Source organism: Magnolia sinica, chromosome 5 (genome assembly GCF_029962835.1).
Source record: "Magnolia sinica isolate HGM2019 chromosome 5, MsV1, whole genome shotgun sequence".
NCBI lineage: Eukaryota > Viridiplantae > Streptophyta > Magnoliopsida > Magnoliales > Magnoliaceae > Magnolia > Magnolia sinica.
In genome coordinates, this window is record NC_080577.1 from 1990125 (window position 1) to 2006874 (window position 16750).

At 40.3% G+C, this 16750-nt stretch overlaps 1 protein-coding gene across 2 annotated transcripts; it reads right to left on the reverse strand.

Annotated features, from left to right (window-relative positions):
- Positions 1-705: 705 nt before the first annotated feature.
- On the reverse strand, positions 706-4454 carry LOC131245078 (NDR1/HIN1-like protein 6). Of its 2 annotated transcripts, none has more exons than XM_058244284.1 (2): positions 3095-4453; positions 706-932 (listed from the first exon to the last, which is right to left on the reverse strand). In XM_058244284.1, the coding sequence occupies exons 1-2, from the start codon at positions 3820-3822 to the stop codon at positions 917-919; spliced, it is 744 nt and encodes a 247-aa protein (XP_058100267.1). In that variant the 5' UTR covers positions 3823-4453; the 3' UTR covers positions 706-916. The 2 variants fall into 2 exon arrangements, with proteins under 2 accessions (XP_058100267.1, XP_058100266.1); XM_058244283.1 differs by lacking the exon at positions 706-932 and adding an exon at positions 967-1570 and having other exon boundaries at positions 3095-4454.
- Between the last annotated feature and the right edge of the window lie 12296 nt (positions 4455-16750).

Sequence of the window (16750 nt, forward strand, 5' to 3'; positions counted from 1 at the left end):
GACCCGAGTCGACCATTTAAGCCGAGTCAATCCGAGCTAACTTGAGCCAAGTCGAGCGAGTTAATCAAGCTAGTTCAACTCGTGAATAGCTCTATTTCCATATTAGTATAATCATGTTCCGGTCGCCCCAAAAAGTGTTTCAATTGAAGGCATCTCTGTTCCACTTTCGCAATACTGTGGCCCACTTGAATTTTGTACCGGCCTTGGGGCCTTAATGTCCATATCTTGAACTGATGAGCCCATGAATCCACCATTCATGGAGTAAACCCAGAACTTCCAAAATTAAAAGATCCTGGCCTTTCTTCAGTGCCCATCCTATCTAAATGAAGTATGAATTATTTTGGGTCCTTGCTCTTGTTCTGGTGGTAGACTCTTAGGAGTTTCAACACCTAGTCAAGGGTTCGAGTACCCATGAGTGGTGAAATCCCACTACGGCAATGTGCGTATGTTTTTTATTAAAAAAATGTATTAATTATTTCTAACACGAGATAGTGGTACATTAAGGATGCAACTCAACCCAACCTGATCCAAATACATGTGCTTATTCCCAACATGAATTTGCTCAACAAGAGACTAACCCGATTTCAAATTGCGTTGGAGCTTTCCAGCCCTGACCCAACCCAACCCAGACTTGGGTTCGGTTCGACCCAAACCCAAGTTGCAGCACTTCAGCCGCACTTATGGGTTTGCTATACCAACACAACATCAGCAAACATGTTATGCGACCATTTGCATTATCAATATGCTATGTTAAACCATAGGAGCATGACTACTGTCAGAACATAAATACAAGCTTTCATCACTCGCAAAGAAAAAAAAAATGATAAATCAGACCGACTGCATATAATAACAGAAAAAGAAAGAAAGAAAAGGAAAACTGCAATCACATACACCGAAAGAATGTATATACGCTTTGTTAGCTTATGTTGATCCTGCAAGACACGAAGAAAAAACATTTTCAGTTACAGTACAAGTAATAAATGACACCACAACAGCATGATAGCACTGAGCAACCAAAATTCTCCGCATTAAAAGGAAAAAGGTAGGTATTTCTGTATTATTTTTTAAAGAAAAGGTTCCAATTTGAAAAGCATGTACCACCTGCCGGTCTTGATCCGACCGCTGTCAAGTGCTATGGGCGCAAACGACAACCGTTCAAGCATGGGACCACCACTTGCCGACAGTCGGATCAACGGTTGTAACGTTGTCCTTGCACTCAATGGGGGGTTTTTAATAATTGTTATTTCCCAAATAAGCAGCAAATTAGTGTATTTTAAGAAGAAAGGTTTGCTCAGACCAGAAACAGGAAGAGCCCTGCCTATCTACCAAAACAGAGCTCACCGATTTGATCTTCTGGCCAAATGCGGTTCTCGGAGTTGGGGTGGGCCAATCTGCTTGTATCCTAAGCTGTGGTCCATCAAAAAATCGAAACAAAGGGGCCACCTCAAGGAATGGTCGGATCTCTCACGTAATGTGTCATTTGGAACGTTGCTTGAATTAGATAGAACGGGCTCCTACAAACGTGTGGGTTCATCAGAAGCCTCTCGTTGGACCATATCTCCAAATGCTGCTGTAACCACATGAAAGCAACATGATCTGGACTACACAAAAATCATGGGCATCCGACAATCCTAAACATCCAATCAGAGGACTTTGTCGACAGACAAGGCCGAGCTACTACCTCCCAACCATCCATTTGCAGGCTATCGGATCATAGAGATTTTCCATGAGCAATAATCAATCTACGATGGACCCACCATATGCGCCGCCGAGATAATCCTTACCCCAGTCAAGAGAAACCTTGCCAATAGGGAAACAAAAGAGGGCCAACGCATTTCATGATTTATCAATTCGTGTAAAATTTGGTAGTATCAGAGTAGACCTCATCTCCAAAACATAATTATAATTAAGAACTTTTACAAAACACTACCTGAAATTTACATTCCCATAATTTCTTTTAAAAACCTTGTCATTAACAGACCTAGCTAATTTAGGTAATTATCATTCTCAAAGCTCTCATTAGATTTTATTACTGGAATTTAAATTAATTGATTGATTGATTTTTAATTTTTTTGCAAAGAACAGAAAAAAAAAACCTTCGAACACGAATTTAATAATGTTGAATTGCTTTTCTCAATACGAGTGAATGGCCCATGCTTCAGTGATCCGGAAGCGGATTGGGTGGTGTGTGGCACACAATACCGACCTGGTGGGTGGGTTGATGTCACCAAATTCTGTGGATCCATCACGAGGTATATGTTATATCCAAACCGTTTGTCCATTTGGCGAGCATAAGGTTTGATCAAAAAAATAAGACAGATCAAAAGATCAAGCTGACTACATTGCAAAAACGAGTGGGGATTGAACGTCTACCATTGAAACCCTTTTCGGGGTCACAGGAGTTTTGGGTCAATATTATATTTGTTTTTCTTCTTCATCCGGGTCTGTGTTACCTTATTAATAGATTGGATGGAAAATAAATAGTACGGTGGGCCCTACGAATGTTTTAACAGTGAGAATAATTGTCTCACTGCTATTTGTAGTACAAAGCTTTGTATATGACTCACTGTTTTGATAATGCTCTAAAATGATCTCAAAAAATGGATGAACAGTGAGGATACAATAAATACATCATTGTGGGGCCATGTTACTTTGATCTTCTTGTAACTGTTGGTAGAACTCGGAGCTCGAAGAGCGGTAGCGCTAGTCTTCGCACGATATGTACCCGTCGGTGGTGTGTGGTACACCAGCCAATCCGCTTCCCAGTGATCCAGGCCATTAACACGATGGCAGTGCAAATTCCTAGAAAGGAAGATCCGAAGTCTTGATCCTTCCTAAAATCGAATGGCTGGAATCTTGAGAGATTCTTTTTTTAAGAATCCCTCATCTACAGTAAGGCCCACCAGATCAACGGTCTACGTACTTAACCGTGGGCCTCACATGTACAGAGCAGGAAGCGCGACAAAGCGAATGCACAGTGGATCCTGCCAGCCTAACTGGCTTAGGTACTCTGGAGGCTTCTTGAAGTGTGGGCCACACGTATGTGGGACCCACTAAATCGACAGTAAAAGAAACAACACGAAGAGAAACTTACCACTTGAGAGTGTTGATCTTGCATTTGGGCGAGGCACCTCCAGTCGACTTCCTCATCCTCACGTCCTCGCACAAAACCCTAACACCAAGCTTCTCAGTCTCCCAACCCCAGAGCCTGAGCCCGAACCTAGTCCGAACCTCCACGTCAAAAGCAAGCTGCTTGCTTTGGTACCGAGCCTTCAATCTCTTCCCCGCGCCATCTTCAATCAGCTGGTTTTTCACAGCCGTCGAGAACTTGAGCACCGTGACATTCCTTGTCCCTTGCTCGAAACCAGCCAAAGATCCCGAACCTAATCCCACACCGTCGACACCCACAGCCGATATCCGAACCTGGGTCTTACCGTACGAGAACCCGATCTTGCTGTTCGGGTTCCTGGCCTGAACCCGGATCACCGTCTGTGAATCCAGGAACGTCCCGTCAGGTCTAACGTCGACCTTGAATTTTGGCGTTTCCAGAGATTGGAGCTGGAAGGATGGCAGCTTGGGCTTGAACCAAAGGTAGAAGAGGCCGCCTGCAATGGCGACGATGATGATAAGTAAGAGTATGAAGATGAACATGAAGCAGCAGCAGCAACAGCAGCAGCTCTTCCGTTTCTGTTTCTGATGGTAAGCCGGATGGATGGGCGCTTTTCGGGTAGGCGGTTTTGATATAAGGGGCTTGTTCGGGTCCTTGTAGCCCGGCGGTTTTTGCAGAATTGGTTTTGGTTTTGGGTTGGATGGATCTGCCATTTCCGGATCTCAAATATATATATTTTTTAAAAAAATGGAGAGGGATGCAAATTCAATGCAACTCGGAAAAAAACAAGGTTTTTAAATTGAATTTCTTGCTACTAAAAATAAATATTAGATTTTCACATATGTAGAAGAAAACTAAATTTAGAAATATTCCCTTTCTTCATTGAAATTTTCAATAACTAAGTATATATAGAGATTAATTACAAAAAAAAACATGACTAAAATTAAAAATCTCTAACCATTGAATTCATTAAATCTTGAAAAATGTCGAACAAGATCTAAAAACTCTGTATTCGAAGGGTAAGAATGACGAAGATTCATTAAATTTTCAATTGTGAAATTAATAAAAATCAGAAATAAAGATTGAAATGGAAACCTCTAGAATCGAAAAGAATAAAGGATTGTAATCCGAAACGAGACCGTAATAGCAACTGAATCCAAAACGATACGGAAGTGGCGAATCCTGAATTTCACGAAAGGAATGAGGGAAGCGAATCGGTTTTCTCGAAGGAGGGAGAGATTTGGGTTTATCTTTCTTTCGAAAACTCCAGAATGTCTTAGAATCGGAGAGGGATTTTCGCACGCGAAATTGACGGGCTGTCGTGAGCTGCGGAGATGGTGTTTTTGAAATTGGACGGCTTGTATACGTGAGGACCTGGTATTTTTGTCGGTGAGTGGCCCAATAATAGAGTTCTTTGGGTGGAATTACTAAAATGACCCTGTCTTTTGTCAAAGTTACCATTATAGTCAGCTTTCATGCAGCTTCTGCGTATGGGAAGCGTATCTCGCCAGCTCGACTTTTGTTCTTCGTGGCCGCAACTAGAGCAGTATGCCTTATTTTGTTTTCCATCTGTCGCGATTGAATAGTCGCAGTGTGTCGCCGAATACTGGGCTCCACTTCCATAGTATTACGATGATCGGAACGTTCCATATTGTGAAGTCTGCTGGAGGAAATAATAATATTACCCTGGAAGAATGATTGTGACCGTTGAATGGTTGTGAGATATTTTTAATGGTTTTGAATTTAACTGTAAAAATCACAGGTTTGGATGATTATAAAAGCGTGATTGTTATAAAATATTGCTTGTTATGGTAGTAACAAGAATACGGACGATTAGAATCATTGGACCGGCTCGTCATACGGGCCCCTGGGGTGGCTACACTGGCTAGATCCTGAGTCGCGACGTAGCAAAAATAACTCTTGCCGGTGGCAACGTGGTATTCACCATCCCGTCGGCATTTAGAGGAGTTATTTGACACGCTTGAAGACTAGCACACATACGATAGCCACGTGGCATACATGCATGTAAATCCAAACCATTCAAATGGTGGACGCTTTCTGTGGGAGGATGTTAACGGATAAAGTACATTAGATGCGTTATTGTAAGATTGTGGCCATCAGATGGATGGCTTAAAATGGATCATAGCCAGGGATCTACTTTCAAAAAACAAACGTGGACTAACGAGAGGTTAGGATCATCGGATCAATCTTTTCTTATATAGCTGTTCCCCATCTGCAGTGTGGTCCATGGTTTGGAGATTTTGAATTAAGGTACACCGTGGCATGTCTACCGTGGCCGCGTGCATGCTAGTGGATGGTCACATTCTGCCACATCATCAACCTCGATGTGTGTTGTATATCCACGCCGTCCATCCGTTTTTCCTGTTGTGTGGTCCACTTGATATTTGGATCTGCTTATTTTTTGTCTCGTGCATTAAAATGATCTGGCACAATGGATAGGCGGCGTGGATAGAACTCATAAATCACAGCGGGCCCACAGAGTCGGGCCATCCCCCATAAGAACTCACCGAGATCCGTCAGGCCTTCTACGTGCCCCTTCTCGATTTATGTGTCTTCCATCCAGGCCGTCTATCTATTTTAGAAGATCATTTTAAGAAAAGGGTCCAAAAATGAGAGAGATCCAAAGCTCAAGTGGACCATACCACATGAAACAGTGGGATTAAACGCGCACCAGTGAAAGCTTCTTGGCAGCCACGAGTTTTAGATGACGTTGATATTTGTGTTTTCCCTTCAACAGGTCTGTGTTACCTTAATAACATGTTAGATGGAAAATAAACATCATGTTAGTCCATAGGAATCTATTCCTGCATCATTTTTTAGGCTCATACCCAAAAACGATACGTAAAAACGAATGGATGGCAAGGATAAAATACACACACTACGGTGGGCCCACAGATTTGGGTCACCGGGTTATAGCTGTGACCCGATCTCCACGAAATCCGTGTCCGAGGTTGGCAAGGTTACATAAATAGGAGACGGGGACCACTGCTTCCGTGGTCCACGTAAAAAGAAAAACCGAAAAACCGGCATTAGTCTAAAATCGGGATAGTTTATCGCATTTTTAAGTGGCAACAGCTCACCCATTGTAGACGCTTCATATGGTAATCCAGACAATCCCAACCATCACCTCGATTGTGGATGGTGCAGAGTCCCGAAATTACATATATTGGACAATTTGATCTTGCCCAGTGGCTCTGAGATACTAACCACTCATTTTGACCGTCCATCTGATACTCACCAATTGGATGGTTAGGACGATTCAATCGCAATTATTTCTGGCCTATGCTCCCAAAAAGGGGCCTTCAAATTTGGGTGGCTTGGATAGTCGTATACGTATGCCACGCTGCAGATATGGTGTATGAGTCTCACCACTAAAATGGTGGTAAACTACCACCATATTACTGTTCACGTTTTAACGTTAGAAAGGCTTAGAGTTTTCCTGGACCGTCCATTCCATGGGCCGCACCATGGTTGGCCAGGCTCAGCATCACACCAATAAAATAATTCTAAGGACACCATCGATGTGAATTATGCATTTTAAATGTTCCGTTGGTTGATTATTGCCCATTTTGTCTTTAGTGGTCTATTTTCACACCAACGATCAAACGGTTCTCATTCTTTATTCCCAGCAATTTGCGACCTCCAGAAATAAATGCTGCAATGCTGTCATACCACTGTAGATTATAGTGCTCCTAGCAGCATTAGAACACGGAAAATCCAATCCGTTGATGTAGACCGTTGGCTAGGTGGGATAACATGCAAACATCACACTGATTTGAGAAACATTGTTCATTTGATATATGGACGGTCAAGATTATTTATGAAATTTGACCCATCTGTTTGTTAGGCCCCATCATAGATTGCTTATGATTCTAAATCATATTTGTTAAACTATAGTAACAATCCCATCTATGGCTTGGGAAAAGGACGGCTGCTGAAGATAAAGATTGGACCCGCGGTCGATCAGTTCAAATTTTGCATAGTGGTATATGAAATGTATTCCGAATTTTATGGATAGTTCAGATGGATTGATTTAACTGTTTAGCGCTTCCAATGCAAACATGAGTATTAAATCATTTATCATATGCGTCGTATGTACGAACTATACTCTATTTTTATTTTTTATTTTTCAGATTGGGTATGGTCCAGTGGGATCATCTGGACCAGCCATTGATAAACAACCTGGGCGGTTGGGTTGGTAGGGTTCAACCCAAGACCGAACCATTTACTTAGATGGACAACACTTTCTGGCGTGAGTCCTCTGTAGCTGATTTAGCTTGACCTGACCCACTTCAAAATCAGATCTGCCCAGTTAACTCACTTGCCAACCTGACTGACGCGGACTGCGTACCGAGTAACTCAGTAAACCATATGTAGTAAACTCTATGGGCCCCACCAGTGATGTATATGTAGTAAACTCTATTTAGCTTTAAATTCATATTGTTTATATGGTGTGCTCTATTTGAGTTTTAGATATGCTTTAATTTTAAACTATCTCCCATTATGATGATGCGAGGGAAAATGGATGAACGAGGTGGATAATACACATACATCACCGTGGCCAGAGTTTTCTCGGTACGCCAGGCAATCCACGTCCCAACCTGACCTGATTTGGGGCCCACAAAGTTACTGCAGTTCCAACGAATGGGCCCATCATTCTACTGATGCTCGGTTAACCTGGTAAGTGTATTGGGTGTGGGGCCCACTTCAATGAATTTATTGTATATACATGCCGCCCATCCTTTTTGATAGCTCATTTTAGGAAGTTACTTTTGAAACGTACGTGCAACCAAATCTCTGTGGACCACTTCATTGGAAAAGGTGGTGAACGGCCATTAGAAGCTTTTTGTAGGGCAAAAAAGTTTCAGAACAAGCTTATCTTGTTGTATTTTCTCTTCAACCATATCTGTTTGACCTTATCAACGGGTTGGATGGCAGATAAGTCTTCTGACGGTGGGCCTTGAGAATTTTTTAATGATAAGTGTTCAATCACCAGTCTCACCACTGTTTCCTGATGTGTGGTCCACATGATATTTGGATCTGGTCTTTTTGATTTTTTTATAAAACGTCCTAAAATGGGCTTAGAAAAACGGATGAACAGCGTAGATATACAACACATCATCAAGGTGGGCCCCACGGTAAGGGTAACACCCACTGATGTATTACCCTGGTAACACTTAATCTGCGCATTCAAGGTCAATCCTAACCTCTTTGATTTGGTGACCGGTGGTTTTGGTCATATTTGTATTAGAAAGGGCATTGCTGCGCCTACAATATTTATTTTATTTTATTAATTAGTTACAAAATAATTTTTGGTGGATTGCGGATAAGGAAGGAAATGCTACACGTTCATCCACGTGAGGAGTTTCCATGGCCACCATCAGTATTCTTGTCTTTTTCTCACACGAGCAGCACTCAGATGTGAATGCACAAGACTAAGATAATTGTTCAGTGCTTTGCCTTAGATGGTGATAGCTCATCCACTGCACACGTGCCAAGCATTGTTATGCCTCATCAATCGTGTGCGAACGATTCGGATGCAACAGATCCTTCTAAAGTAGGCCAGATGTACTCTGAATGAATCACCACCATTCACACACGTCGGCCTCGCCTCGAAAGATTGCTAGCCCTAGCATCCTCGCTGACGCCGATTGGGTACTACCCGCCTATTCCCAGCTCGGGATAGGCCGTGGCTCTGACCGGCCACCGTTATTTATGGCTTTCATCCACACCATCCATCCCTTTTTTCATGTCATTTTACGTTATGATTACAAAAAATGAGGCAGATCCAAGGCTCAAGTGGACCACACAAAAGGAAGCGCGGTGCTAATGACGCCTACGGTTGAAATATTCCTAGGGCCCACTGTGATGTTTATTTTCCATCAAACCGGTGCATGAGGCTATATTTGCCTGGATTAAAGGAAAATAAAATATAAGCTTGATCCAAAACTTCTATTGTCCTAATAAGTTTCCAACGGCAGAAGTTTAATTCCCACTATGTGGTCCACTTGATCCTTAGATCTAATTATTTTTGTGCTCACACCCTAAAATGATATGAAAAAAATAGATGGACAGTGTGGATATAATCTATACATCCCGGCAGACCGTCAAGCCCCAGCCTGTCCCGAGATCGGTACAGGCAGGAGTAGTACCCAAACCGCGTCCGCTGCATTGCTTCCATATTAAGGTACACGTAGCGAAAATGTCTGAAGATACCTACCGTTAATCTGGTAGAACACCATATGGATGGTCCATCGGCCAAAATTTTCAGTAAATGGATTTCGACGTTTTTGCGAAGTTTTATTGTTGAATGTAGACCGCTCCTCTAACACCTACTTTGGCAGGCCCCTGATTGGATAAGTACTACCATCCATAGCAGTTGCTTGTTTTTCGTGAAAAATACCCAAACTTTTAGAGAAGAGAAAAACCTGGATACTCTGGCAGAGTGTGATGGATGATACGCGGGCACTAAAATATTACTTAGATGCTGAGTACTTGGAATAAAATTAATTCAAATTAAACTGTCCCAATTATGGACGCCAGTATAGGTGAACTTTGAACAAAAAAATGAAAGAGATTATTTGAATATCTAACTGTTGGATTGGTGGAGATTTATTGGACGGTTACAATTCATAATATGCAATGACTGTGATCCCACAAAAAGTGTCAACGAATCAGAACATAGGATTGTTAGAATAATCTTATTTTGGTATTTTATCTTAGCCAATTATATCTTCCACAGTTTAGTCGGTTTAGTTTTACTTAATGTATGCCATGTGTATAATTACTTAGTGCCTGTCTATCAAAAGTCACGACAGCCAGAGTATCTTAAAACTCCCCTTTAGACATGTGGGCCTATCCACTTTGGTAGCACACAACCATGTCCAGTCCCGATCACCAGAATGAGAACAGTTTCTATACTCAGGTAGAGTGCGACAAATGATACGCATGCACTTTGAAATTGCAAGCGTGGCATGTGAATGATTCCAAGTAAACTATTTAAAATCTGGGGTCCTTTCTCTTGCTCGGGTGGTAGACTCTCGAGAGTTTTAACACGCATCCATAGGTGGTGAAATCCTATTACTTTTGAGTTTGTGGGGGTGTGTGTGCATGTGTTAAAAACATAAAATAAAATAAAATAAATAAATAAATAAATTTTGAAGCGTGAACGTACAACCGGTGTACTAACAAGCTAACAGGAGGATCCGAGTTTCAACACCCAAGAGGTTATCATCGTTCAACCAATCTGATTTTGGACATTAACTTAGCCACGGTGAATTAATTTTAGTTAATGTTTTTTAACCATCTGATTTCGCCTGTTAAATCTGGACCATTAATTTTCTTTTCATCAATGCGTTCAATGTTCATGGATTAGATGTTTAGGATGGTCACATCCACATTAGATCTCAGGATATGGCCGGTTCAGATCGCCAAGCATGTATGTTAGATAAATTGCTACACTTAATGGGGTGCGGTAGCATGATTTTACATAAGGGTTGTGTTTAATGCCAGTAAAATTTTGAAGTTATAAAATAATTACAGGCAATCGATCTATAAGAACTGTTTTGGATAACTACATTTGCACGTGAAGGCTCTTTTATCTGTAAACATATTACAACTTTAAACTGAAACTCTACAGGAGGTTATTTTTTATATTCCTAGTAAAGTTTGTTTGTAAAGACATTACAACTTTTAACCGAAACTTTACAAGAGATTATTTTTTATATTCCTGGTAAAGTTTCTATGACTAAAAGGATTTTATGTGTGTGTGTGTGTTGGGGAAGGAGCTGTGTGGGCCCCCCCGTGGTGTGTGTAGAACATCTACCCCATCAGCCAGATGCACCATTCTATGATGGGCCACAGTCTTAAAAATAAAGTCAATCCATAACTTGGGTGGGCCACACCACATACAAAAGTTGAGAGGGATTATCCCCCTGTTAAAACATTCATAATCATTTATTGGGCCCACTAAGATGTGGTTCACACATCTAGCCCATCCATTGTGTGTGTCTCACTTGGATGAGGGGCAATACCAAGTTTTAGCCATATCCAAAACTCAAGTGGGCCACACCAAGTGCTTTTATATATTTTAAATCATGTCTTCACATGATTTTAGATGGTATGGCCTACACGATTTCTGCCTCTAATTTTTGGTATATCACATTACTTAAAGGGGACAAAACACGCACTACACTTTTTCATTTAAATTTTTCAAAACATTTTGACAGCAAAACCAAAATTCCGAATTTTTTGAATATTTGATTTTTTTCAAAAAAACACAAATTTCAACATAAATTTCCATTATGTTTTTCTTAACGGTTGGCCCACCCAAGTACATCCAGTAAATACATTGCCTGTTGATTGTTTTCGATAGTGTGGTCCACCTGATGCATGGATCAGCGTCATTTTTGCCTCCTGTTGATCATCTCAGAAGGGCTCTCCATTTCAGCAGCTAAGATGTCACATGAACATCACATGCTCCCCGTGTGGTTCGATGATCATTAACCCTGTGGTCCATTGAGATGTATTCATATATTCGCCTTTAACTTCGATGTATAAAACAATTCAAGAGGAATAGACCGCACCATGATGTGTTTTCAGACATTCAACCAGCCAATCAGTTGCACCCTCTGGTGTTAGGGTGAGAGCCCGTATGTCCGATCTGCAACTCATGTAGACCACTACAGATGGAACAGTGTAGATAGGCCGCTTGGAGTGTTTGTGGGGCCCAAAATGATGTTGATATCTCATCAGAGCCATTCATTGTGTGCAGCCACCTGGATGAAGGGACAGTCAAAATTCAGGCCATTAAAAAAAACTCACGTGGGCCCCACCATCAGATTTTAGAGGTTTTGGGTATGATTTGGCATGGTATTGGACTGTAGTGTTATACCTGCATTGCGGAATTGATGGACCGCCTATGCATCAACAGTAGAGATTTAAAATAATAATCTTAAGGTGTACCTTATTGGGAAAGAGGGCTAGAAGCTTACCTCGCACACTTCTCCCTCTAAGGCCTCTACATCGTACATTTTCGTATCTAAATTAGTAACCGAATATAGGAACCATAGTTTAAGCATCTTGTCCCAAACCTGTATACAACAATCACAACTGTAATGAGGCCCACCGAATCGCTCAATCTAAATAATTCAACGGTCAGATCTAATGATCATGTGTTACCTACTTGACAAGAGTCTTACATGTAGACCATTTGAGTTTCGGATCCGGGTGATTTTTGGGGCGTCCGCTTTTCATGATGGGCTTCATCTAATGGACGTAAGATGAAATACATCAGAGTAGGCTCCATACAAATGTCTACCATACACTCAATACCGTGGGATCTTTTCTCATCACTCAATCTCAGACGTAGAAATTTCGATCTTTCTTTTCAAAAAAAGATATTGGCGCAAATATCAAGCTGCGACCTCGTTGTTGAAGGTATGGGGTCGGCATTGCAAGGCCACAGGCTACCAACCTCAGCTTCCTTCTTCCATATACCACCCCTCTCTCTTTCTTTTTCTTGAGCTGGAAAGGTGAGAATTTTGATTGCATCTTGGAAATCTAGACATATGTCTTCTTTGTTTTTTAGGTTGATCTACTCAGCATGTGGGTGTTGGACTTGTTTCTGTTCGAGGTTTGTTACAATAGTTCTGGACGTATTGCTATAGAGTACATCCTCACTACATTTACTCGGTTCCAGCTCATTTTTCAATAATCTGAACCGTTTATATGATGGGACTTACAGTGGATGAGGGGAACTTGATAGACAAATCTCATGTTGGAATATTTCAATGCTTTGTCTTTTTTCTCTTTTCACCACTCTCCACTCAACCGTTTACTTTACAGGGAAGTTCAATATCTTCTAATCTTGAAGATTTTTTAGGCAGCCACCATCAGATATCTATAGTTTTAAATGGACGGACTGGATCAGATCATTGAATCATAACCCAAGATCCAACGGCTAATCCTGACACATATATCCCATAACAATGAGGGACATGTTGTTATAAATCATCAGTGTATATAATGGGGTGATGAGTGATGATAATCGACTAATTATTAACAGCTTAGCATCTTCTATTTCATTAATCAATATTTTTAATGGCGAATCATGTTAGTGCAATGGGAGTTATTTGATACTCTGGCAGACCATGGCACTTGATAGGAAGGAACTAAAAAAGTAGACACGTGGAATACATTAACTCAAATTAAACCAACTAAATTGTGGAAGCCGATGTGCTAAGTCACGTTCTCAAAATCTGATTCATGGACACACATTTGTTAAAACAGGACGATTGCATATTTTTCATTTTTAACCGTCCAATAAATTCCCACGGTCCACGAATCTCATAGTCACGTAATCAAATAAGCGGAATCTGTTGTTCGAGTTGCATTTAAACTGGGACCCATAATTTGGACAGCTTTTGAATTACTTATATGCTGGTATGCCATTTCTAAGAACCTCCATATCATCTGTTCCACTCTTCCAGAGTATCAAAGCCTTGCATGATCGGGTTGTCAGTTTCTATAAGGGTCCATCGTTTGGTGATCCAAACCGTTGATACGATGGGCCTCACTCTAAATGATCGATAACCAAAAGCCTTCCTAGATAGCTGGAAGATTCTGGACGTAGAATTTTTAGCGGTTCTTTCATCATTTGACGTTGCTCTGTTTTCTTTCTCAACCATTTTGTTGGATAGTTACTATAGGGTCAGGTATTTTGCTTCCGAGAGTTTTTGGGCAAATGGGGCAAACATGGTGGGCCCCATGACATCAACGATTTGGATCATTGAACGATGGGGTTCTTCTCTAAGAAATAAATGTCCAGAGGGTACGGTACAAACTTTCAGTTTTACTCAAAGTTGTGGGCCGTCGTGCTGCTGATGTGTACCGAGGATGGAAGATGAAAGCGAATGTATCTCATACATAAGTAACCTAGCTAGTAAGAAGGGAGGATTTGTTTATTATATTTATAGATAGTATTGTCCTTGTTCATTTGCCCTTACTTATCAAAGAAATTTCAATTATTAAAAATGGATGTTTTTTTTTAAAAAAATTTAAAATTGCAATCAATAGTCAGCATCCAACGGATAAGAACTAAAATCATCCAATTATTATGATCCATCTTAATCTAAGAAATCACTAGTTTAGATTTGTACATATGTGTAAATGATAAAATACATTTGTACATTTGTGTCACGTGAAAGCTAGTGACCAAAGCTAGAACAACTCAAGTAGATGAGCGTAGTGAGGATACTTGTCTCCACCACTCACGCTATTTACTATGTCAAAGAAATCTAGAATCTCCTGATTTTTCGTGGTTGAGAAGAAAACCAGCCAAAAACCACCTGCCACAAAAAGGAAGGTGTGTATGTGAAATGTTATTGATGTCTTAAATCTGTAAATAATAGGGTATGTTGATGCCATTGACATACCACTTGATGGCATCAATAGATGCCCCGATGGCATTAAAAAAATTCAAAAAATTCATGTTTTATCGTTAGAACATTAAACGTTTTATTCAATGCTATCGAAGGTATTCGATGCCATCGACAAATCATCAATGCCATCTAAGGTGTCATTGAGTGCGCGCATAGAATTGCATAAATGCGGGATTTCTTTCCTATTCCGATTGTGATACTATATGGGCTATATATATCGGGTCTAATTGGGACTTGGGAATATAAAGAAGTGTTGTAGGTTTTCTAAATTCATTTCTAAGAGTTTTAAGGGTATAGCATGGGCTTGAAGAGTAGATTCAAGGCTTGTTCAAATTAGTTATCTCTAATTCTTGTAATTTTCTATTTTCATAGTGCAATATTGTCGCTTCGTGCCATAATTTTTTCCTGTAAGAGTTTTTCCATATAAAATTTGATTTAATTGTGTTTGAACTTGATTGTGTGAATGAAGTACTTTGCTTGATTCATCTCTATGTGCTTCCACAGTTTCCTAACATGAAATTCATATTTAGTTTTGAGAGAAACAATCATGTTTACTAGACATTTTACAAGAACTTATTTCATTTGCTTATAGTAAGCTATTCGATGTTTCGAGTCCAGTTGTCAAATATGTAAAGGTAATCAATCTAAATTATGACATTTGAATTTTTTTTTTAGTGATATGTTCAAGAATTAAAAGGAGTGTTCAAATTGCACCGGGTGCTTTTAGAAGGATGGATAGTCCAATCATCAACCTGATCCATCCATTAGTTCCAGGTTTCTAATCTACTTTTTGTGCGTCATTGAAAAATCACATTGACTGGATGATTCTAATCAAAATCTCCAAACTTTACCCTTCATCTCAGTTGAATGTAGATCATTAGTGTATTTATTTCCTCAACCATCTTCTTAAAGGCCTTTCCTTTTGATTGAATATAAATCATTGCTGTATTTTTTTCCTCAACCATCTGTTAAAGGCTGCAAATGTAAGATTATTAATGTTTCCATCAAAGAGATTTTTGAGGCAAAGTCCATCCACTTTGGGGACAGCGACTTTAGTTTGTGATTCTGCTTTGGTCATATATAGGATTTTAGTTTTCTATTCCATAATTGCTCTTTCGGAATCTGAGGCGGAATAATTCCATATCAGATGTTGCTTTAGCCACAAAACCTTTTATAGAAAATAAGTAGATTAGCTTAGGTTTTTATTTATTTATTTATAATTCTTTTGTTCTTTATAATTCTCAACATATTGTAATATTTTCATGAGATTTTGTTTGAACTGGAAACTTTTGAGGCCTGTTGAAATTTCTATACGAAAATTCTGCTTCAATTGTTGTCAATGTCATAGATCCTTTTCCACTAAAAGATGTATTCTTGTTTGAGCACTTGTTTAAGTTCCGCAAGGACACCCTACCCAATATCAATTGATCTTAAGTGCAATGTGCACAATGACTGGAGTCATACACCCAATACATGAGTCACCTTTGATCGATCGGCCACCGTGGGCATCTACACGGATTAAATATTGCGATTCTCTATTTGGTGAAAATTTGGAAAGCCATCATCTTAATACGGGGGCATTTTCACACTGGGCTCGAGTGGGGTTGCCTATGAGATGTAGGGGCACACTCGGGGTGGACGGCTCATGTGAGGCGGGCCCCATCTGTGTGAAGCGGGTGGCTCGTGTGAAGCAGAACCCATGTGAAGTGGCGCCCGGGAGGGAGGTTTGGCTGAGGTCCTAACCCATGCAATGTGGAGCCTGAGCTATGAGATAAAGGGATTGATTCGCCATGATCTATCAGCTCCAGCTTTTAGAGCAAGTGATTAATTGTCCTGCATCATATCTGCAAGTGGATCCACAAGGTGTAAGGTTTTGATCATTTTCTACGTTTTTCATATTTAGGGTGGAATGCAAATTTGAGCACTTTCAATGTATCTTTATGGTACACCTTCCTTTCCCAAATGTTTTTTATTGTGTTTTTTGTGGGATTAGAAAATGTTGGCAAATAATACAAAAAATTCAAATATTCACTATGGTGGAATTCTATTGGACATTTTGTAACCTAAGGGCTTGTTTGGATTCGCGTATAGGACTATATTACATTGTTATACAATACGGGATATGTACAACGGCGGATGTGCACTGTATCGAGTGCCCTTTTCATTTACGAACAAATTG